This window comes from Wyeomyia smithii, chromosome 2, assembly GCF_029784165.1.
Source record: "Wyeomyia smithii strain HCP4-BCI-WySm-NY-G18 chromosome 2, ASM2978416v1, whole genome shotgun sequence".
Classification (NCBI taxonomy): Eukaryota; Metazoa; Arthropoda; class Insecta; order Diptera; family Culicidae; genus Wyeomyia; species Wyeomyia smithii.
Genome location: NC_073695.1, coordinates 147,087,219 through 147,110,857, shown reverse-complemented (window position 1 = coordinate 147,110,857; position 23,639 = coordinate 147,087,219). Strand labels below are relative to the sequence as shown.

The 23,639-nt window shown below is 38.6% G+C and overlaps 1 protein-coding gene across 2 annotated transcripts in view; it reads right to left on the bottom strand.

Moving 5' to 3' along the window:
• LOC129723870 (serine/threonine-protein phosphatase PP1-gamma catalytic subunit B) overlaps window positions 1-23,639 on the bottom strand; it is a 77,166-nt gene that overhangs the window by 2,799 nt on the left and 50,728 nt on the right. Inside the window, exon 4 of one of the 2 annotated variants that reach the window (XM_055678341.1) lies at window positions 23,382-23,418. The exons of the other annotated variant lie outside the window; for it this stretch is intronic. Within the exon in view, the coding sequence (XP_055534316.1) occupies window positions 23,397-23,418 (22 nt within the window). The 3' untranslated portion in view covers window positions 23,382-23,396. Of the gene's footprint in view, window positions 1-23,381; window positions 23,419-23,639 lie in introns of those variants that run through there. 2 annotated transcript variants of the gene reach the window in all.

The window sequence follows — 23,639 nt, the reverse complement described above, 5'->3', positions numbered from 1 at the left end:
ACCCTATGAGCTCTGTTTAATTATAACAAGGCTAATTGGGAAAGATACAAAACTCATATTGAGAGAAATTTCAATAATAAGCTTGATTTGCAAAACGAAGTGAATATTGATTCCGCTTTGGAAGCATTAAAATGTGCAATTGTTGATGCCAGGAATTATTCTGTTCCAAAGGCTCAAGTGAAATTTGGTTCACCAATAATTGGCGAAAATCTTCAACTTCTAATTCGTTTGAAAAATGTCCGCAGACGTCAATATCAACGTTCTCGTGACCCTGTTTTTAAAACTATTTATAAAGATTTACAGAAAGAGATTAAACATAGATTTACTCTGCTGAGAAATCAAAATTTTGAGACTAAAGTTGAAAAATTGAAACCATATTCAAAACCTTTTTGGAAGCTGTCGAAGATTCTTAAGAAACCTTCAAAGCCTATTCCAGTTTTAAAAGATGGTGAACGTTTCCTTGTATCCAATGAACAAAAGGCTCAAAGACTTGCTCAGCAGTTTGAGAGTGTTCATAACTCAAATTTGAATTTTGTGAGTCCAATTGAAAATGAAGTCACACGTCAATTTGATTTAATTTCTTCCCAGAATTTTTTACCTGCAGAAATAATTGAAACTAACTTGAATGAGATTAAATTAATTATTAAAAATTTCAAAAATTGAAAGCACCTGGTGACGATGGAATTTTCAATATACTAATCAAACATCTCCCTGAGAGCACATTGGAATTTTTAGTGAAAATTTTCAATTGCTGCTTCGAAATTGCATATTTTCCCAAATTATGGAAAAATGCAAAAATTACTCCCATTTTAAAACCGGATAAGAACCCAGCTGAAGTTTCAAATTATCGACCAATCAGTTTGCTTTCTTCAATAAGTAAACTGTTTGAGAGAATTATTCTTAACAGAATGATGTCACACATCAACGAAAATTCAATTTTTGCAAATGAACAGTTTGGATTTCGCCATGGGCATTCCACAAGTCATCAATTGCTCAGAGTTACTAATATGATACGAGCTAACAAATCTGAAGGTTATTCCACTGGAGCTGCTCTTTTAGACATAGAAAAAGCATTCGACATAAAGGTTTGATTGCGAAATTGCAAACTTTTAATTTTCCAATTTTCCTAATCAAAATTTTGAAAAATTATCTTACTGATCGAACTCTGCAGGTTGTCTATCAGAATTCAAAATCTGATAGATTTCCTGTCAGAGCAGGTGTACCTCAAGGTTCAGTCTTGGGTCCAGTCCTGTACAACATATTCACTTCAGATCTTCCTGATTTGCCTCCAGGATGCACAAAGTCATTGTTCTGCGATGACACAAGCATTTCCGTAAAAGGAAAAAGTCTTCGTGTCATATGCAGTCGATTGCAGAGAAGTTTAGATATTTTTTCTTCCTACTTACAAAAGTGGAAAATCTCTCCCAATGCTTCTAAAACTCAAATAATAATTTTTCCCCATAAGCCTAGGGCTTCTTTCCTCAAGCCAAACAATAATCACGTTGTCAAGATGAATGGGGTTATTTTAAGTTGGTCCGACAAGGTTAAGTACTTGGGACTAATTTATGATAAAAAACTTATTTTCAAAGAGCACATTGAGAGTATACAAGCCAAGTGCATCAAATATACGAGATGTTTATATCCTCTCATTAACAGGAATTCTAAACTTTGTTTAAAGAACAAACTTTTGATTTAAAAACAAATTTTTAGACCAGCAATGCTTTATGCTGTACCGATCTGGTCAAGTTGCTGTTCAACAAGGAAGAAAACGCTCCAAAGGATTCAGAATAAAATTCTGAAAATGATTTTGAAGCGTCCTCCTTGGTTTAGTACACTCAAATTACATAGACTCACTGGTGTTGAACCATTAGAAGCTATGTCAAATAAAATTATTAACAATTTTCGACAAAAATCGTTGCAATCCTCAATTGCTACGATAAGCTCTCTATATAGCCAATAAGTTAGCAATTAAGTTAGTTGTAAGTTTATTTCCCCTTTTCTGACAAGTAGGTTTAAATCCCTACGAATGATAAGTCCTAATTGCGAAAGCAAACAAATCCTAACAATTAAAATTACAAATTTCTAACAGTGTTGAGAAGTCACCATTTGTGACTGGACACACAACTCATTATTTACTAATATTTATCATAAATACTTAAGCTACTGACAAATCCCCCCCTTAAAAAAAAAAGAAGTTGGGTAAGAAGGCAAAACAAAAAAATAAAAGAAAAAAATATATCTGGAGAAAATTCCTAACAAAGCAAAAGTTGTACGAATTCATCATTCGATTCTATCTGAGGAGAAAATCGTGTTTTAAAAGTTTCGAGCGGAAGTTTCTGCTTATATTTTATCACGGAAGTGCTGCGCATTGCGCGTGTGATATTTGTAACACCCGGAACTAGTTAGAAGTGGCCAGAAACAGTAGTGGAAGTCGGTTCAGCTTAGAACTGCAATTTCTCCCTCTGCAGTATAGTAGTGCGTGGAGTGTGTTGGAAGAAAGAAGATTAGCGGAACAGCTGACAAGAAGAAGCTCAAGTGAAGCAGAGACAAAAAAAAACTCGTCTGTGGTGTAATCCAAGATCGTAATTTGCTGTTCAACAGAACTCAGCTAAACAACGGTGAAGTGAGTGGGATCGTGCTTTAGAAGGCACTTTTGAAGACTAAAGTAGTACGACTCGAAAAAAAAAAACAACTTTCAGGATGAGTATGCTGCTAGGGTAAGTTACCTTTGTATTCTGAATAACATGCGGATGATATAACGCGAAAGTTTTTGTTTTTGTGATGAATGCATCCATCACGACAATTTACGGAAAAATCTAGAATTGTTAAAAGTGTAAGTTTTTCGGTGAATGATCCATCACAGTAACTTACGAAATTTTAAATTATGCATAAAAGAAAAATGCCCGATGCTGAGATATCCTGGGTTGCCTAGTAGGGAGAAAAATCCGTCAGTCATTACCGAGAACGCGTTAGGATAGATGCTTGCGGAAGCATGGTCTTTTTCGCGCGTAGTCGATCCTAAGTGTTTTCAGGAGGAACGGTCTGGATGTACAAGGGTCAACTAGAGAATTTTCTTTTCGTTGTGTCACATTTCCTCTTATGATACAAAAAAAAGGTATAGGTGGAAAAAAAAATTTGAACAAGCCCAGAAAAGAAAAAAAAAGGAGCGGAAAGGATTTTTATAAAGGAAAAAAAAATTAAGTACTAAAAAATAATAATAATAATAAATAAAAAAATAAGAGTATTATTCCAAAAAATAATATACGTTAAATAAAAAAAAAGAAAGGATTTATCGTTGGAATAAAAAATGAATGAGGGAATAATAATGAAAAAAAGAGTGTCGACATTGAAAGTTACACGGGCACTTTGAAAAAAATATTAATATGTCACCTTGGTATCGAGGAATGAGACAGGAAGAAAAGTAGAAACAGATTACGAGATTTGTCAAACGAGGTAGGTGAGTAGTAAGTTTTTCTTTTCAGGAAGAGAAGATACAGTAAGTATGCGCATCGGCGTTTTCTTTTTCCCCCCGGCGGTTCTCCACTTTGGTTTGTTTAGAGTTCTACCTTGATTTTTGTTGATTACATCGTTGGGGCGCTTCATGAAGCATAATTTTGCGTCACTAGGAGCGTTAGGTAATCTCTTCCGAACGAGTGTATGCTGGCGCATTTAATTTAAACGATATTTCGCCCGCGCTCAGTGGTATAATTTAAAAAGATCCACACACGGAAGGCAAAATTTACCTATCACAAACCGGTTGGCACACCGGAGGCATCGATCGAGTACCATTTCAGAGAGTGGGTACTTAGACACGATCAGGTGTCGCATTTTCGGTTGCGCGAGAATTCTCGCGAGCATGATAACTCGGGTATATTTGTATTAATTATTTTAATGGCTGCGGTTATGACGTATGCAAAGTCGCCGTAGAGCATTTGTACGTGCATAGGTATTTGTCACCTGTTGTGCATATTATAACGCAGTGCACAGAAGATCGCGAGAACCCCGTATAAGAGCGGGAGAGCGAATAGCGCGCTCGTGAGATATCAATAAGTACGATTAACTTTGGACAGTTGTACTAATTTGGTTTTATTAAACTGTCTCTTTTCTTTCCATGGCTCGTTATTGTCTGGGGGATGACGTCACGTATGTACATTGAGGCAGGTCTCTAGGTATTGTGATCAGCTGTGCAAATTCACGGTCAAGGCTACGGTGCATGGCAAGCGGGTTGAATTTTAGCCTACTAGGTTAAAATATGATTTCATGAATAAGGAATGGCACCATACGCCGTCTGATGTAAACATTTACAACTTTTGATTAGTTGTAAAATGGGTTTAATTACACTAAATAATAATGATTATTTCAATAGTCATTTGATTACTATTAAAACCTAAAATTATTTATTTAATGGTTTAAATTAGTTTATTTGACACGGCACGATACATTTTCTGTTTTACTGAGCCAAGTACAATTCGTATTAATTCTACGTTAGCAGGAAAAAGAGGGAGGCCTTTTTTTTATTCTCGCGGCCGACTACGAGCTAGTGGGGATTTAAGGTGAGAGGAGGGGAGATACAATTTTGACTTAAAACTATTTTGGAACTTTGTTTTTCAACTGGTAGAGCAATTGTATTCTTGTTTGTTGTGGGTTCAAAATATTTGTGTAAGCATAGATGCGGGCTCTTCGTTTCCGTGTCTTCAGCATAGCATATTTGTATCCTTAATCTGACAAATAGACAAAGAAAATTTTAAATTTTAATGTCAGCGTTTTTCAGAAAGCAGTATAGCTGTGTCATGTACTGGAGATCACCGCTTCCCAGAATGTCTCTAACGGGTACGTTCGGTTGTTTTCCTCGGGCCCGAAGGGAATCTATAAGCTCGGACCTAACACCACAGTATTCGGTACACGACCAAACAACATGCTCGATGTCATGGTAGCCATCGCCACAAACGCAGTGATTACTGTCTACAAGCCCTATACGAAAGAGATGCGTGTTTAACGTGTAGTGATTGGACATAAGTCTGGACATCACGCGAATGAAGTCCCGACCGACAGCCAACCCCTTGAACCATGCTTTCGTCGATACCTTGGGAAAAATGGAATGTCCGTCCCAGTCCCAGTTCATCTGAGTTCCATGATGATTGCCAACTGTTGAGTGTTCTCTGACGCAAAATGCTATATAATGCAAATGCAGCAAGTTCTGCGACGTACACGGAAGCAGGAGCATCGAGTTTGTAGGAGGCGGTAAAATTTTCGTGGAAAACACCGAAGCCAGTGGACTCATCCAGATTAGATCCGTCAGTGTAAAACCTTTTATCATAACTAACATGTTTAAACTTATTGGAAAAAATCTCAGGGATCTCTTGGGGTCGCAATTGATCCGGGATACCAGAAATGTCTTGTTTCATGGTGGTGTCGAAGAATATAGCATTATTAGAAGTACCTAAAAGTGCGACATTGGAGGAATCGTATGAAGAAGGATTAATATCTTGAGCCATATAGTCAAAATATAAAGTCATAAATCTGGATTGAGATTGAAGGTCGACCAACCTCTCGAAATTTTCAATTACTAATGGGTTCATAACTGTGCATCGAATTAGCAACCGGTAAGAGAGATTCCAAAAACGATGTTTCAACAGAAAAATACCCGCTAACACTTCAAGACTCATCGTATGGGTCGACTGCATGCAACCCAAGGCAATACGCAAACAACGATATTGTATTCTCTCTAATTTTATAATGTGCGTGTTCGCGGCGGAGCGAAAGCAGAAACAGCCGTACTCAAGAACTGACAATATCGTTGTTTGGTAAAGCCTTAGAAGGTCTCCTGGGTGGGCTCCCCACCAGGTTCCGGTAATCGTACGAAGAAAATTAATCCTCTGTTGGCATTTTCGTGTCAGATACCTAATATGACAAGCCCAGGTGCATTTAGAGTCGAACCAGACCCCGAGATATTTAGCGACTAAAACCTGAGAGATCGTTTTACCCGTTAGTAGGAGCTGCAGCTGAGCTGGGTTATGCTTCCTAGAAAAAACGACCAACTCAGTTTTCTCCGGAGAGAATTCGATACCCAGCTTAAGAGCCCAATCAGACAAATTGTCTAAGGTTTCTTGCAATGGTCCTTGCAGATCGCTAGCCTCGCTACCAGTAATGGATACAACGCTATCGTCTGCAAGTTGCCTTAGCGTGCATGAATTTGCAAGACATTCATCGATGTCATTGACGTAAAAATTATATAAGAGAGGACTTAAACATGAGCCCTGGGGAAGGCCCATGTAACTAATTCGGGAAGTTGTCGAATCGCCATGTGAGAAATACATATGCTTTTCTGACAACAAATTGAGCAAAAAGTTATTCAAATTTGGTGAAAGTCCCTGCGAATGAAGTTTCGCGCATAAAACTTCTACAGAGACAGAGTCAAAAGCCCCCTTAATATCCAAGAACGCAGAAGCCATTTGCTCTTTTCGAGCAAATGCGAGTTGAATTTCAGTAGAAAGCAACGCTAGGCAATCGTTCGTCCCTTTGCCCCGGCGAAAGCCAAATGAGTATCTGAAAGTAAACCGTTTGTTTCGATCCATTTGTCTAACCGTAAGAGGATCATTTTCTCCATTAATTTCCGGAGGCAAGAGAGCATCGCAATCGGCCTATATGAATTGTGATCAGAGGCAGGTTTCCCGGGTTTCCGAATAGCAATGACTTTTACCTCCCTCCAGTCATGCGGAACAATATTTAGCTCAAGAAACTTGTTGAACAAATTCAACAAGCGTCTTTTTGCAGAGTCGGGTAGATTCTTCAACAGGTTGAATTTTATTCTATCTAACCCTGGAGCCTTATTGTTGCACGACAGGAGAGCCATTGAAAATTCAATCATCGAAAATGGAGGCTCTTCCGTAGTTACTATAAACGCGTCGCGAAAGGTTTTCTGTTCCGGTACAGAGTCCGGACAGACCTTTTTGGCAAAATCAAGTATCCAGCGATCTGAATACTCCTCACTCTCATTCGAAACGTCACGGTTCCGCATGCGCCTGGCGGTATCCCAAAGAGTGCTCATCGCTATTTCCCTCGACAACGCGTTTACGAACCGCCGCCAGTACCCGCGTTTTTTCGCCTTTACTAAGCTCTTCATCTGCCTGCCCAGTGCCTCGTACTTTCGTAGTAGGTTGACAGTGCCGTACTCCCAGTAGTCCTCATACGCCGCGGACCTTCGCGCGTACAGCTCAGAGCACTCTTTGTCCCACCATTTGTTGGGAGGGCGTTGTCTAATCGTTACCCCGGGTATCGGTTTCGTCTGAGCTTGCGTCGCGGCGTCGATAATCAAGCCAGCTAAGAACGTGTATTCTTCCTCCGGAGGAAGTTCCTCGTGAGTCTCGATAGATTCCGCTATAATAGACTCATAGCGCTTCCAATCAATATTACGTGTAAGGTCGTAGGAAATATTGATTGGGTTCGGGGGAGTTGAACCATTAGCAATTGATATAACGATTGGAAGATGATCACTACCGTGGGGGTCGTTGATTACTTTCCACTGGCAATCTAACGCTAGTGATGTCGAGCAGAGGGATAGGTCAAGCACGCTTTCACGTGCTGGAGGATTAGGTACACGTGTCGCTTCCCCAGTATTCAAAAGTGTCATATTGAAGTCGTCGATCAAGTTACAAATTAAAGAAGATCGGTTGTCGTCGTACAGCGACCCCCATAGCGAACAGTGAGAGTTAAAATCTCCCAAAATCAAAAAAGGTGCGGGAAGCAATTCTGCTATATCAAGGAGTTGCTTCTGTTCAATCCGCGCGGATGGGGGAATATATAACGAAACAAGGCAAAGGTCTTTTCCATTCATATTCGTTTGAATGGCAACAACTTCAATATTCGAGATCGAGGGGAGGTCGATTCTGAAAAAAGAATAGCACTTTTTGATCCCTAAAAGTACCCCTCCACCGTGTGAGTCTCGATCTCGACGAATGATGTTGAAATCGTGGAAATTAAGTTGGTCATTTGAATTGAGAAAAGTTTCACAAAGCGCGGACGCATCACAATTGTATGTGTTTATCAAATGTGAAAATAAATCAAATTTGGGGATGATACTTCTGCAGTTCCACTGTAACACAGTGACAAAATTCCTAACCTCTTTCGACGTATTAGTCATCGAAAGATACGATAGCTGAAATGAGGGGCCAAGTTGCTGTGAGTTGCTTCAAAAAGGTTTTCACTGTAGAGAGAAGGGCAAGAAGAATGTTTTGAAGGGGATCTGGTATGTTGAATGTTTTAAATATCCAGTCCACAATATCAGAGAATTTTATGAACCCTGTTTCTTTTATGTCTTCTGATCGAGAAATGGGTGCACGAGGGGTTTTTGGTGCCCCAGGAAGCGGTGGGTACTCCTGGTTTGATTTGAAATTAAAACCGGGGGGTACTTGCTTCGGTTTTTCTTCACCGCTTCCTTTTTGTGTTGTCTTATTGGTCATTCCGCTAGGGGTTATCTTACGACCTTTACGAGAAAGATTAGGAGAGTTGAGCATTCTCCTCTTCCTAGATCCCTCTGGCAAGGCATAAGAACACCCTTCGACGGGATCGTCAGATGTACCCTCATCGGTTGGCAAAAAGGAAAAGATGTTTCCTGTCGAGGGTGGCTCAGCCCTCTTAAGCATTTCTGCAATAGAGCGCTTTGATCGTTCCTTGAGGGAACGCTTAATTTTTTCCTCGCGCTGTTTGTACGCGGGACATGCCGGAAGGTCATGCCGAGTTTCCTCGCAATAAAGACACTTTTCAGTATCCCCACTGCAAGCGTTCTCAGCATGATTGCCTACGCACTTGCTACAGCGTGCCTTGTTGCAGCAGTAGGTGGCTGTGTGACCTAACTGCTTACAGTTTTGGCAATGCATGACCCGCGGTACGAACAGGCGTACAGGTAGACGAACCCTGTCCAAGCGGACGTAGTTCGGCAGCGCGGATCCGGCGAATGTTACTCGGAAGGAATCCGAAGGGAGGAATTTCTTCTTCCCTTCTTCAATGGATACTGAATGCAATTGCCTGCAATCCAGTATCTTTACACTCTGCATCAAGGGGTTTTTAAAACAGCCAACTCCATGACGCAAAATGTCATCGACAGTGAGATTCCCCTCGGTAACCACACCGTCGATTTCTACATCCTTGGCAGGGATGTACACGCGATACTCTCTCGTGAAGAGCTCGTAGCCAGCAATTTCGTTTGCTTGCTTCAAGCTACTCACGACAACTCGCAGTTTGTTCGGCCTCACCCTCGTAATCTCGGTTACGGCCGAAAAATGTTTTGCCAGGTCCTTGCCAATTTGAATAATATTCAATGGCTTCTTTATGGGCCGGAAATAAACAACGTGGGGACCGCCAGCGGCATCTGGGTAAGCTTTTACCCGTACTTCCGGTACTCTTGGTACAGGACTTGGCAAAGGGGAGGGCACAGGGGAAGGTGGGGATGAGCTGATGGGAGAAATTTCAATTTCTTCCCCGTTTGTTTCCACTTCCAGGAAAAGTTGCACCTGCATGTCGTCCATTTTGCGGGAGCGTTACGCTCTACCGCACACAAACGATAAATATTCGAATATGGGGGGGGGGGGTTCAAGTAGTTGATATTAAATTTTAAAAACAATTTTTCAATCTACAATGGATCAAATAAAAAAAAAAGACAGTAATACTAATACTAATAACAATAGTAATAATAATAATAATAATAATAATAATTATAGTGATAATAATAATAATAATTATAGTGATAATAATAATAATAATTATAGTGATAATAATAATAATAACAATAATAATATCAATAATAATATTAATAATAATATTATAACATAGTAATAATATTGATAATAATAGTAAAAATTCTAAAGGTAATACTTCACCGAACGTCTAAGTCACGACCTCACGGCTGATAGTAGGATTAATCGAGCGTCTCCGCAGAACAAACAATGACGATCCAGCTTCGTGTTGTGACACAGTGGCCGTGTCCTACACGCGACCTTGTAGATGCCACTTGTAGTTGACTTCCACTCGCTCGATCGTATGATGGTCCGTGCTGCTAGCGGGGTAACAGCGGTGCGGGAGAATTATTCTTGCTGATATATCAGCTGCGTATCGAATCACTGGCGGGGTAGCCTGCCCCTACCAGTGTGCAGATGTTTCTGCCGATATATAACAGGCTATTGTTATCGCGCAGCACAAGAACTAATCGACAAAAAAAAACACCCGTACGATAACTCGTGTATTGTTATTTTGCGAACTCAAAAGGAGATAAACAATTTGCGTCTAATCGAGACGAAAGCAAAACAACGAATCTATTTATTTAATGATTAAAAATAAACATTGAAGTTTCGGCGCCAAATGGTTCGCACCTTGGCACTCAAATTCTTTGAAATAGCGTCAATAAAATTTAAATCGATCGCGCACTGGTATCACATCTGGTTAATAGAAGCGATAGTGATACATAGGAAAAAGAGAAAGAAGGCCACATGAGCCTTCACAGTTGTCTTTACAGACGGATATTTTTTACAGTGCTATTAATTTTTTTTATAATATTTTAAAGCAGTATGGAATCCTTATTATTAGTGTTTGGAAATAATTTACAATAATTGTAATTATTATTTTAAGGAAACTTTAGAATCTCTTTTATCAGGAAGAGTAATATTTATTGTAAAATGTAGTACACGTTCCCAGAAAGAGATGCCATGCGGTGCATCCCAGAATATGACGAATCGGTAGACGAACTAGAAGCGTTCATTTACCATATTGAGCATTTTGCCCTAAAAATACCTGAGGGAGTGCCACACACTTCTCTGATTTATATAATTTTATTGAAATTGAAAGGCAAAGCAGCTGCCGCATTACATGAAATAAGAGCAGATACTTGGCAACAGGTCAAGCAGAATCTTTACAAGGAATTTGGAGAAAATATGTCTATAGGAGCGGTAATTATTCAGGTAGAAACGTTGAGGCAGGGAGTGTATGAGACCTTCCCTGAATACAAAAGAAGAGTAATTGAAATTAAGAGACAAATCGACTCATACGAAAACAAAAGTGGGAAGTCTTGTATGATAGTGAGTCTCCGGTTACATTGCATAGCAGGGCTGCACGATAGCTTATTGAAAGAAGCCGCTGGAGGTAGAGAAATGCTGAATTTAGAGGAGCTGCTGAATAACTTAGAAAATTATGAACAGGAGATCAAACATATCTCTGATATTGAAAAGCGATGGCGTGGCTTAGAATTGCTCAAAAACCGGACGGCGCGCCCAAGCATTGTATCAGAAGCAGAAATATTTTCGCAATCAACCACACCAGATAAGCATGTCAGTCGCAGGACTATAAATTATGAAAGATAAAGCGGGAATCGGCCCAGTTACAACAATCACGACGCTCCGTAAGGTATAAAAGATCCGTTTGCACAAGAGTATTTCAGCGATGACTTCGCAGAATTGTGTCAGGACGTCGACTGGCGTATGTGCACAGATGAACCCAGCAACATTAAAATATCAGATTGGGAGACCGCAAGCAATCACATAAGAGATAACAGCGCTTGTGTGGCTAAGCGCGTCTATTACGATGTCAAAGGGTGCTTAATGTTAACGCTGCTGGCTAGGCAGAATGTCCAATTTACGTTAAACTTAATCTTAGATACAGGTGCATGTACGAATATAATTAATGCACGCATTGTAAACCTTTTGAATGTACCGGTAAATACACAGAATGTAACTACTCTTGGAGGTATCGGCCGCAACATTGTGCGAACGTCAGGTACAATTACGTTGGATTTAATAGTCGGAGACTTCCTAATCCCGACACAATTTCACATATTAGAAAATCTGCCAAGCGACGGAATAATCGGAGCAGAATTTTTAAAGAAGCATACGCTTCAAATTGGGAATAATTTTGATTACATCGTGTTCAAGAAACACGGCAATAGAGGTCCGGACGACTTGAGTCCATGGAGCATGCCCAAAGAGGAAGTCCTTAGTCGACATGTTTATATGGCAGCCAGAAATAGAGTCATTGTGCAGAACGAGTTGCGAGATACTAGCAACACAGCCCGCAATGAGGCTGACGTGGACAAAAACGAAACAAATAGGGAGCAAAAAACATATTAGAATAAAGAGCCGGAGAACATATTTCTTGACTCAAAAAAAAAAAAATAATGCCCGAGTTAGATCTAGACTCGAGGCTTGACTATGACCTGTTGGAGCACAAGCTGACACCAGAGTCAAAAGGTATTGCAAGAATTGAAAAACTACGGCAAGTGTTAAATTTGGCCCACTTGCCTGATATGGAATTTAAGACAATGAAAAATATAGTTGAAAGCTTTGCTGACATTTTCTTTTTCGAAGGCGACAGATTAACTACGACTGACGCCGCCGTACACACTATCGAAACTTCATCAGATGTGCCTATTAATAAAAGGCAATACAGGTTTCCCGAGGCCACAAAAAGGCATATAAATAAAGAAATAGATGAAATGAGGGCGCAGGGTATTATAAAACCCAGTACGAGTCCCTGGAATGCGCCGGTATTATGTGTACCGAAGAAACCAAATGCTGATGGTAATAAAAGATACAGAATTGTGGTAGACTTCAGGTCGTTAAACGAAGTCACAAGACCATTTTTTTACCCAATACCTCTTATAAATGAGATATTGAGCAATGTGGGCAACGCAAAATATTTTTCCTCCATTGATTTGAAATCGGGCTTTTACCAAGTCCCGATTGATCGCCGAGATGCGGCTAAAACGGCGTTTTCTACACCAAAAGGCCATTTTGAATTTACGCGAATGCCAATGGGGTTGAAGAAAAGTCCTTCAACCTCTCAGAAGTTGATGAATACAGTTCTGTTTGAGATCGGGGATGTGAAAGCATTCGTTTACCTCGATGATATTATAGTTTTCGGCGACACCATCGGCGAGCATAATGACAACTTGCGTAAAGTATTACGGGCTCTACGTAAGCATAACTTGAAAATTGAACCAGCGAAATGCCAATTTCTGAAAAGAGAATTAGAATACTTGGGACATGTCGTTAACGAGAACGGCATCAAACCCACTAATGCAAATATACAGGCCATACAGAGCCTTAAGCCACCCACTAACGTGAAAGGTATAAGATCGTTTTTGGGTACAGTGAATTTTTACGGGAAATTTATCCCCAACATCGCGGAGAAGCGCAAGCCGCTGAATGATTTGTTGAAGAAAGACGTTAAATTTGTGTGGGGAAAAGAATGCCAAGAAGCGTTCGAATTCCTTAGAGACGCGCTGATTACAGAGCCTGTTTTAGTACGTCCAGATTATAAGGACACTTTTGTTATTACGACGGACGCTTGCAATTATGCTATTGGGGCCGTCCTGTCAAACGAAAAATCCATGCACCGGCCGATCGCATTCGCGAGTCGTGCACTTGTAGGTGCAGAAACAAGATACCATATTATAGAATAGGAACTACTGGCAATTGTATGGGCCATAGAATATTTCAAACATTACATTTTTGGTCAAAAGTTTATCGTTTACACGGACCACAGACCACTTATAGCGATTTGGAGGCTCAAAGAGACATCTCCAACGCTGACAAGATTGAGACTGAAGTTGCAGGGTTTGGAATGCAGCATCAGGTACAAACAAGGGAGCGAGAATGTAGTCGCAGATTTTTTGTCACGTTTGTCAGATGGGACATGTCAGGGGCAAGAAAGTGCTCCCCACAGGCAGATAGCAATGATTACGCGCCAGCAGAAACGCCTGCTAGAGCAGCAGAAAAACACTTCAGATGAATCACAGGGCACAACACAAGATTTGAGTGCCATAGACATTGCGGACATCGCTGAGGACGAGGATGAGCAACAACTCGTCAATATTTCGTATGATGATTTTTCACAGGCATTATCAGATGACCTGATACCGAGCGAAACGATGGAGGTCTCGAAGAGGATATTGGATGAGAGGAATATCGAAGCTCGTCTTGTCATTTTTAACAATCGGACGGCATACAGAGAACTTCAGACACTGTATCAGCTGTCAAAAGGACTGAAAGAATACGTAGAAAATGGTGTACTCAAATTAAAAGACAAAAAGGTAGGCGGTTTTATATTAGACGGCAGCGGAAATTCACTAATCGACTGCCGGAAATTCTTTTCACTGTTTTTAGAAAGTTTCAATAGGAGTCCCATGGCTGTGAAAGCTGCTGGGGTAATTCATTTAATATCATTTAGAAAAATCAAACAACGGGAGATTCTACAAATGATTCAATTTATAGCGGGTAAGCTAAAGAAGCAAATCATACTGTATAATGCTGATAGCGAGCGTACGCTGGTTGCGCCGGATCAGATAGAAACAATTTTGAAAGAATTTCACGATGCACCCTTAGGAGGGGATTTTGGAGCGCGACGAATGCGCCAAAGAATTGGCACACTATTTACGTGGGCCACTATGAAGCGAGATATTGAGAATTATGTGCGGCAGTGTGAGTCCTGCCAGAAGAACAAAATTTGTAAGTCCAATAGGATTCCAATGCAGATTACGACAACTGCTTTGGAACCATTTGATAAACTTTATATGGATATAGTTGTGTTACCCGAGTCTGATAGCGGGAACAAATATGGATTAGTCATGCAGGACGATTTGACTAGATACTTGATCGCGGCACCAATGCCGAATCAAGAGAGCTACACAGTAGCTGAAACTTTTGTGGAAAATTATATATGCAAATTTGGGGCACCGTTAGAATGAGTTACGGATAATGGTGCAAATTTTGTGAGCACACTAATGAAAGATGTGTGCAAGATTTTGAAGATCAAGAAAATTATCACTAGCCCATATTACCCACAGGCTAACTTGGTGGGAAGATCAATTGTAAGTTAAAAACTTACCTAAGGCAATTTATTGGCGGAAAACCGCACACGTGGGATAAATTACTCCCATTTTTTACGTTTGAGTATAATACTTCAGTAAACTCATCAACGGGGTACACCCCTTTCGAATTGTTGTATGGACGTACAGCACGCATTCCCACCTCCATTTACAAGTGGAATGGAGTGGACAATTTGACATATGAAACATATACACAAGAGATGAAAAAAATATTTTTTGACCTCCACGCAAACGCGAAGGCCAACCTAAAGGATTCAAAAGAAAGGCGCAAGCAAGTTTATGACAGAAAGGCAAATGAATGGCAGCCCATGTATGGCGATTTAGTTTTAGTGGACCAGGTCAAAAGCTCCAGAATATGTGGAGAGGACCTTATGAAGTAGTGGAATTCCCAAGCGAAATGACCACAGTAATTAGAAACGGCAATCGTTTAGAAAAAGTTCATAATAACCGGCTTAAACGTTATTATGACTGATTATATGAACTTAAACTATGCTATAAAATAAAATGAAATAAAATAAGTTATAGTAGCAAGCACTTTAAGCTGTATGAAAAAGTATACTGAAATAAAATGGCGTGAAGAAATATGAATAGTCGCCGAAATTATGAAAAGCCTTTGATGGACAAGTGTCAAAAGGGCGTGACGTTTACTTGGGGAAAGACGTGGTTGAATTTATAGACAAAAAAATGACCTATCGTGTGGGAACACGGAAAACAGAAGTAAATAATACACAGGGAACGTTTTTATATAAAATGCGAATTTAGCATGGGATAAATGGACAGAGTACAGATGACCTCGTTAGTGCGAGGCAGACGTAGGAAAAAATGGCCAATGGCCCGATAAAAGACGAACGGGAAATAACAATGAGGGCGATTGTAAGGAGTTGAAAGAATTTAGAACAGCATTTGTTTTTTTTTTTGTTTTGTAAAATGCAAATATTAACATGTTAAAAATATATAGTGAATATTAGAACGGGGTTTGATTAATTAAAAATGGCTAATGGCCCAATGAGAGAAGAAAACCGATTAATGAAGTATTGGAGATGACCTAAATAACGAACGACAATAAAACTAGGAGAGACTTTGGACAAGAAGGCTAAACCTTCCAGACGAGGGGACTACTGGCGTTAAAAGGTTCCACCTATCTATTGTAAGTTAAGATCGGGCGAGTGGAAACAACGGGAGTGACTACCCGGAACGATTGAGATGAATGCGTATCAGGTGAACGGACAAGGGAGTAGTCGACCCAGTATGAATGGAAGTGCGAAATTTTTCTTTTATTTCCTAACCTTCTTATCTTTCAGGAATCTCTAAAGCGGGCGGTCGCACCTTCGGACGGAAGGGGGGGAGGTATTATGCAGACTACTGCATATCAGGAGAAGTGTGAGTAAATGTAAGTATGACGGTATAAAAAAAGACGAAAAAAAGGCTTATATGAATGAATTAAGAAAATTAAGTCGGTAATTGAAAAAAAAAGAGGTCAGTCGAAAATTGAAAATTGAGTTGATAATTGAAAAAACAAAAGAGGTCAGTCAAAAACCCAAAGTTATTAGAAAAGAAAGTTTTATCACCATGAATGGTGAGAAGATATTCCAAGTTTAAATTTCAAGTTTAAAAAGTTTTCATGAAAACGAAGAGAGTCGATATGAAAAAGAAAAATGATGAATATTTAACCGATGCGGTTCATTTAATGAAAAGATGATGAAACAAGGATAGCAGGACGAAAGAATAATTGGTTATGTGCAAAAAGACTTATATTATTAAAAAAAAAGGTTATTGATGTTATATACTGGAAAGAGTTATGAGAAAAAAAAAATAGATATATATCCAGTTCCCGTAAGTCAAGTTACACGAGATTGTAACATAAAGATGCAAATAATAGGAAGAATTTGCGATTTCAAAAGAAAAAAAACAAAGAACACTATTGTAATGGAGCCACGGAGCATCCAATGTAAAAAGCCAAAAAAAAAAATAATAATATTTACATAAACGATGTCAAAACAATGTAACAACGAATGCACCTTTGAATATTATTTTTTCTTGTAAAACCAGATGAACAGAATATACACATCAGAAAATATTGTACACATTCAGTAGGGGAAGACGGTAACCTTATTGTCAAAAAAATCGAGAAAATTACGGGCATAGATTGTAAGTAGAAGCATAGAACAGAAAATAAAATGCAAGAGGCCCGTACGCGAGTGAAAAGTAATTTTAGACAGCAAGTGGAAAGGAAGTAACAAACCAAAAAAAAGAATTGATGAAATGATAGCAAAAAAATAAATGCACCACTTGCTTAGCAGGGTTAGCACGTAAGATAAAAAAAAAGACACCAAGCAGCCAAACGACGAGATGAGCGAAATAACGATTGCGGACTCTACAGACCACAAGGAGATACCACCGAGTCGCCAGAAACAGCAGTTGGCGCTAAGAGGAGACCGGATGGTGGGAGTCGATGGCGGGTGAGGTATTTCGAGCCGTATCGAGGAGAGAACAACCACCAGCCTCCAGTTTCTAGACCAAGGGAGGAATCGCGAACGCGGCGAAGCCGCCAATTCAACACAGATCCCAGACAACAAAAAGAAAAATGGGCGAGAGCTAACCAGACATCAGTTATCGATCTGGTTTAGCTCAGACTAATCGAGACAGCATCAGTTACGCATTAGAAAACTTCCTAAGAAAACTTCATGGGGAGATTGCCAATCGAAGTAAAATCACCAACGGAAATCAAGGGGACAATATCCTGGCCGACCCCATTTGAATTGCAAAATTCATGTTTGCATTACACATCAAACAAACGGAAAAAACAAGTGGAAACTTTGCAAGCAAAACAATGCAAGGTACACTACCCTGAGACAAAAGTAGGTCAAGCTTACGAAATCAGCCGACATTCTACTGCTCCCAAAGAGTCCACTGGCCAAGCTTTGAATTTACGTCAAGTAAGGATTACCTAGAGTTATTGACCCCCGTAATAATATAGCAGGGGCAACCCAACGTAAAATAGCATCAACCAGGCACCCAGCCGCATGCGCAGTATGGAGAGTGCGCAAGTGGGAAAGCAAACGCGGCAAATGCAGGGCGGAACCCCCGCCAAAGGAGTTCACACAAACACAAACTCGAACGCGGCGGACCGGGCGAGCCTACACTATGACGGCACGCACGGCGCTCCGGGTATTCAACCGACTACACAGATGACGATATCACCAGGCGACGAATACCTCCACCGCCGGACACCCCCCCCCCAGGTCCAAATACGGCAACCAAGCAGCGAGCACCGATACGCAGCACCAGCACGCAGCCGATATGAAAGTTCTATTATGAAGAATTGTGACGAGAGATAATGTTAATTCATGTAAATTCGAACTCCACTCATATATGTATGTAAAAGTAGCCAACCCGCGATACCTACCGGTAGAGCTCAACGCTTCACGGGAGCTCTATCATCGGAGGCGGGGCAGATGTAACGGCCCCCACGCGTCCCGTAGATGCCTACAGAGTTCCGTCACATCAGGTGACATACTTAGAACCCCGGAAAGAAGCCGGTTTCCTACCGCATTCTTATCGACGTTGGCGCAGCCTTCAGCTGTGCGCGAAAGTAGGTCAGAGCTTGCTTACTGTTGAAGCCAAGTCTTCCGCTTGGCTTGGGTGACGAAAACCGACACCCGTAAGCAAACGTGACGAGCGCACGGCGCCCCACTCTCAGTAGAATTGAAATTAAGTGATCCAAAATAGAGACAGGCCGAGAAAAGGCCATTAGGGTAATGAAGACAGGTAGTGATTTCGCGAGGGGAAATTGTCTCTCGCGAAATACACTCTAGGGTTAGCCGTAAGTTCTAATGTAAACCACAAATTAATCGCTAAGTATAAGAGATTCCGCACGGTCGTGTGACCGTGCGTACAGGAATTCGTGGTTCGGTGTAGATTCCTTCATACAAAATATCACAATTCCTGGTAGGGTAACCCCGGGGTAACATACAATTACACATACACAAGCAAAAAACATGAAATAACTATGTTTCAAATACATGACGCGAAATTCTTTTTATCGTGAGCAGTCCCAAAAAATGTCTTAGTTTTAATATCTTGTTTTAATTATCATTTCTGATTTGCTTGAGACTTTGTATAAACGTTTATAGGCAGGAGTTGCCTTGCTATTTTGTGCTATTGGTTTAATTTTATGGAACATGACATATTTTTGGGAAGCTATTTAAAAATGCTATAATGAGAAGATATTAGGGTGGGTATTTCAGTATTCATATTCATAAAAATAAAAACCGGTAAAACCGGTATTTTTATTTTTTTCGGATTAATACAAACCAGGGGCGACTCGTGGTCTTTGAACCTACTTGTTCAACTACAAAACTCTGAAAATCATAAAAATTAAAAATAAAACTGAAAAATAATTAAATATATGCATAAATTCGAATTTGAAATGTATTTTTTGCCTAGCGTCTCAGGTTGCATCTATGGACGTGTCGCTGCATAAATATGTTTTTGCATTTATTAGTACCTATGCTTCATTACGATTTTTTTGTAAGATTTGTACCACTGCAACCATTGTTTTGATCTCTTGTGGTAAACGATCTAGATACACCACTGGATAAATTTAAGTGTTTGGAAAACTTCAATGCATGGATCCAGTGATATGATTACGAAGAACATAATTTCGAAACTCATATTAACAAAAAATATGCAGATGTTTATTTCAATTTTCTTTCACATCGCAAATCTTAGTTCTGTATTAATGAATAACTCTAAAATTCTTAGAGAAACAATGTTTGGAACTGTTAAGAAGAGTGAATGAATGAAGAAGAAAATAAAATTGTGATCAGACAAGAATTTACATTTTACTAATCCGAAGGAATCGAAGGTAAATACTTCTATATTCTGTTCTATGCTTAAACAGTTCGTCCAAATTCAGTTGAACCTGAGAAAGAATTTTTCTCAGCTAGAGTTATTGCTAGTGAAAGCTTTGAGCATGCTGCAGCTATTTGAATTTCACTTTTTCAAGATAAGAATCAGTAATTTCTAGGATGAAATTCTTTATTGATTGATTATTTCATCCCGTAAACACTTTGAGTCAAAAGCAATTTGTCCATAACTAGGTGTAACCTGTGTAATGCACACGGAGACAACATATTTATATATTATTTTTTTAGTTTTACTTTTAAATAGTACAAAACGAATAATGACTTGCGTATTTTCGCGGACATGATTGTGATTACTGCCCAAATTATGATTTTCAGAATTCAAAACTAAGGCTGTGCGAGATTTCGAATGATTTCGTATAATTTCGCAAAACTCGAAATTTCCCGAAATTTCGCGAAATTTCGGTTTCGCGAAATTGATGAAAAATTTCGTTGAATTTCGCTAAATTCCGCCTAAAATTTCGCGAAATTAAACTTCCAATTTCGGCAATTACGAAATTTCGCGAAATTTCGAACCAAATTTCCGATGCACATTATTACATTATTTTGGTTTGTGCTCATTGCGACTATAAATTAAATTGAATATATCTCAACAGGTATCTGGTTTACTAAGTCAGACATAGAAGAATAAACTCTCAGCCGGTAATTTTTGTTTTTAAAGACAAAACCGTAACATCATGCGGGAGGTATTTTTTATTCACGCAAAGCATAAAATTCATGTCATCACTGAAGTCATATTAGAGCAATATGAAGCCGTCCAAATGCGCTACAAGGTATCTAGTAATTTGTTTGTAGGAATAAATTTTACGCATCTTTTACGTACATCAAAATGTGGTTATATTTGCAGCGCACATGGTTAAAGAGGTCACTTTTTGTCTTTCGTTTAGGGGGGCATAACAATTTCTGTCAAAACTATTGCTCTGAAGCTCTATCTTACAGGCCAAATGCTCTATGCTACTCGACATGTAAAAATTTTCAAGCGTTTTTTCGGATTTCTCTGTGTTAGAAGACTCCTCTTCGCACACCGTGGTGTATTTAAATGTGTTTTTTCAGATAGTTCATTGCTATCACTAGGCTGACCAGATATCATGCCTTATAGTGTGCAGACAGAGTGTCAAGCAGTTGTAATTGCCTGAATTCACTCTGACTTCAAAGTCAGCATAGGTTTCAAAATTGCCAGGTACCTTATCAAAAATATTTTAAACGTGTTACCAAAAAAAATATACTTTATCAATGAATGAATGAAAAGTACATGGTTCGCTCTCGTTGAACACATAACTGAGAAATGTTACTCTTGTTTTAGGGGACACAAAATTTTACAATGTCAAAAACAAGTTGAGATTATAGCATAGAAGTGATTCTGAATTTACAAGGTAGTAGAAAAGAAAGGTTAGAAAGAACGAGAGAACGAGGATGATTACGAATAACTTAATTGAGTAAAAAGAAAACTATCTGTTTGTTGCATTACAACATTCCATTCTTACTGTTGATTGGTTGAAAGAAAAATAATTTTTGGTTTATTTCAAAGCACGTAGTCATATAGAGGGAGACGGGGGGAGAAGGGGTTGTCAAAAGACCACGAAAAATCACGCGGGGGGTGTGGGGGTTAACGAATAGACCACGTAGTCTTTTTTCTGACTTATAATTCATTATTGCAATTTTTTAATTAATAAATTTATTTGACACGACTTGATCACAGAAAGTATGAGAGTTGTCAGCAATTAACTGTAATCAAATTTTTGAAACATATTTCAAATTTATCCGAACGAAGAAAATTTTTTTTTGTTTAAAACAGGCTTTGCCTTATATGGCATTTGCTTCTTTAGATTAATTTAATTTTAATTTCGCAATGCGTCGGGATTTATGACATTTTTCCTGGAAGTGTATTTCAATACTCATCGACCGGTAAAAAAAATCAACGTTTTGGTCTTAAAAACAATATATAAGACCTGGATGTTCGTGAACTAAAGGAAGAAAGAAAGATGTTTTTATTTTGTTCGACATTCAAAAACTTTGTAATTTATTAAAAATAAACTAAGTTACAAATACGATACCTGAAAATCACTAAAAGTAAGGTTTCACTTATTATCAACTAAATATTTTTCTAGATGATTTCTAGATGAGTATACAATTTACCATAACTGTAAGCGAAAAATTTATCGTAGATGATCAAACTGCTTAAACAAATTTTATTTATTTTGATACTCAACAACAAATTAAAAATCATTTTGAATATACTCAACAGAATAGCGTATTTGAAATTACTTTCAGGTAAAGAAATTAGTATATTTGTTAAAGACAATGAAATATTATTAAAAATTAAACAACCATTATCTATTTGTTATTTTGGGTTTGAGAAAATGATATTACTGAAAATTCTATTTACAATTTGCGCAATAACTAATAATCAGTTTTCTTAAACCTTCATTTTTTTTATAAATTTTTCATACTTTATTGTACATATATTTGCAGAAAAAGATCACAATACAAAAGACCACGGAAGACCACGGGGGGGTAGGAGGGTATAAAAGGGATCGAAATATGACCACGTACTTAAGGTAGCCGCAAGGTTACAGAGTCCGCTTTGGTAAGCGGGTGGTCGTTGGTTCGAATCTTAGTAGAATCAGGCCATTTGGTTGGCAAAGGACTTTAGGCATGGGTTTATTCTCAGGCTCCCCACCACGTACCCTTCCTTCAATCTGGATTCTACAGTACCCCTGTTGACTCTCCTCCTAACAGAAATAAGTCCCTATTATCATAAAACTGGTGTGAGTAACATATGAAAGTTCTCTCCAGGGAATTATAACTAGGCGATATTGTTAGGATGGACAGAGGCTCGGTATAGTAGAGCAGTAAGCTTGAAACAGAAAGGTAATTACACACAAGCACTGATATGAATGATAAGCGTATCACTTACTTCAATAGTGTTACTGCTAATAATATGAAGTGCGGAGTACAGAAAACACCTGGGCAATATCACAATAGATCTAAGCTCTGGTCGCAGTGATGAGTCCACACAGAAAAAAAAGGAATGGTCTCAAATGCATTTTATTATTTTTGGTGTCGCAGAAACTCACAGGGCATGTTTTTTAGGACAAATTTATTCTCTACAACCTTACCAGAGACACTAGTTATGCCAGTCAAACAAACCGATTTAGCTGAAAAAATAATTTAATCTCCAATTGGGCACTCTGTGGGTAATTGATATATTTTTATAATCGAAACCGTTGGTTTGATTGGCATAGTGCCTTTGGCAAAGTTGTAGATAAAAATATTGTCCGTCCAAAAATAAACATGTTGGAATATTTTTTTTTTTTTTTTGAAAAAATATAACTTTTTTTTTTATTTCTTCATCGCTTCCGTATTTTTTTTTGTAATTTTTATACAAAAAAATAAGATTTTTGAAAATAAGCTTTTTTATATTAATTTTAATGTTTCTTTTACATTAAAAAATGAGTTTTTTGAGTTTTTTTTATCGGAAAGATAAAATTACTATCTAAAACTTTTCCAGAGACGTCACACTGATCAAAAAACTTTTGGCTCCGAAAATATTTATCATCACAATAATCCTCCCAGAATAGCTTCTCAGCCTATAGAAACGTTTATGCAAAGTTTAAGCCAAATCTAAAATGACAAAAAACATTGAAAGTAGGACATTTTTTGTGGAACTGCTCAGTTAAAAAGTAATTCTAAGTTATATTAAAAAATGTGCAAACATATTGAAAACTTCAAAGTTTACAAAATAGTTAACTTAAATTTTGTTTTTCTCGAATTGATAAAGATGTCACTTAGTCTAGTCTGACTAAACGGTGTTAAAAAAAATTCAATAACACTGGTCGACAAAA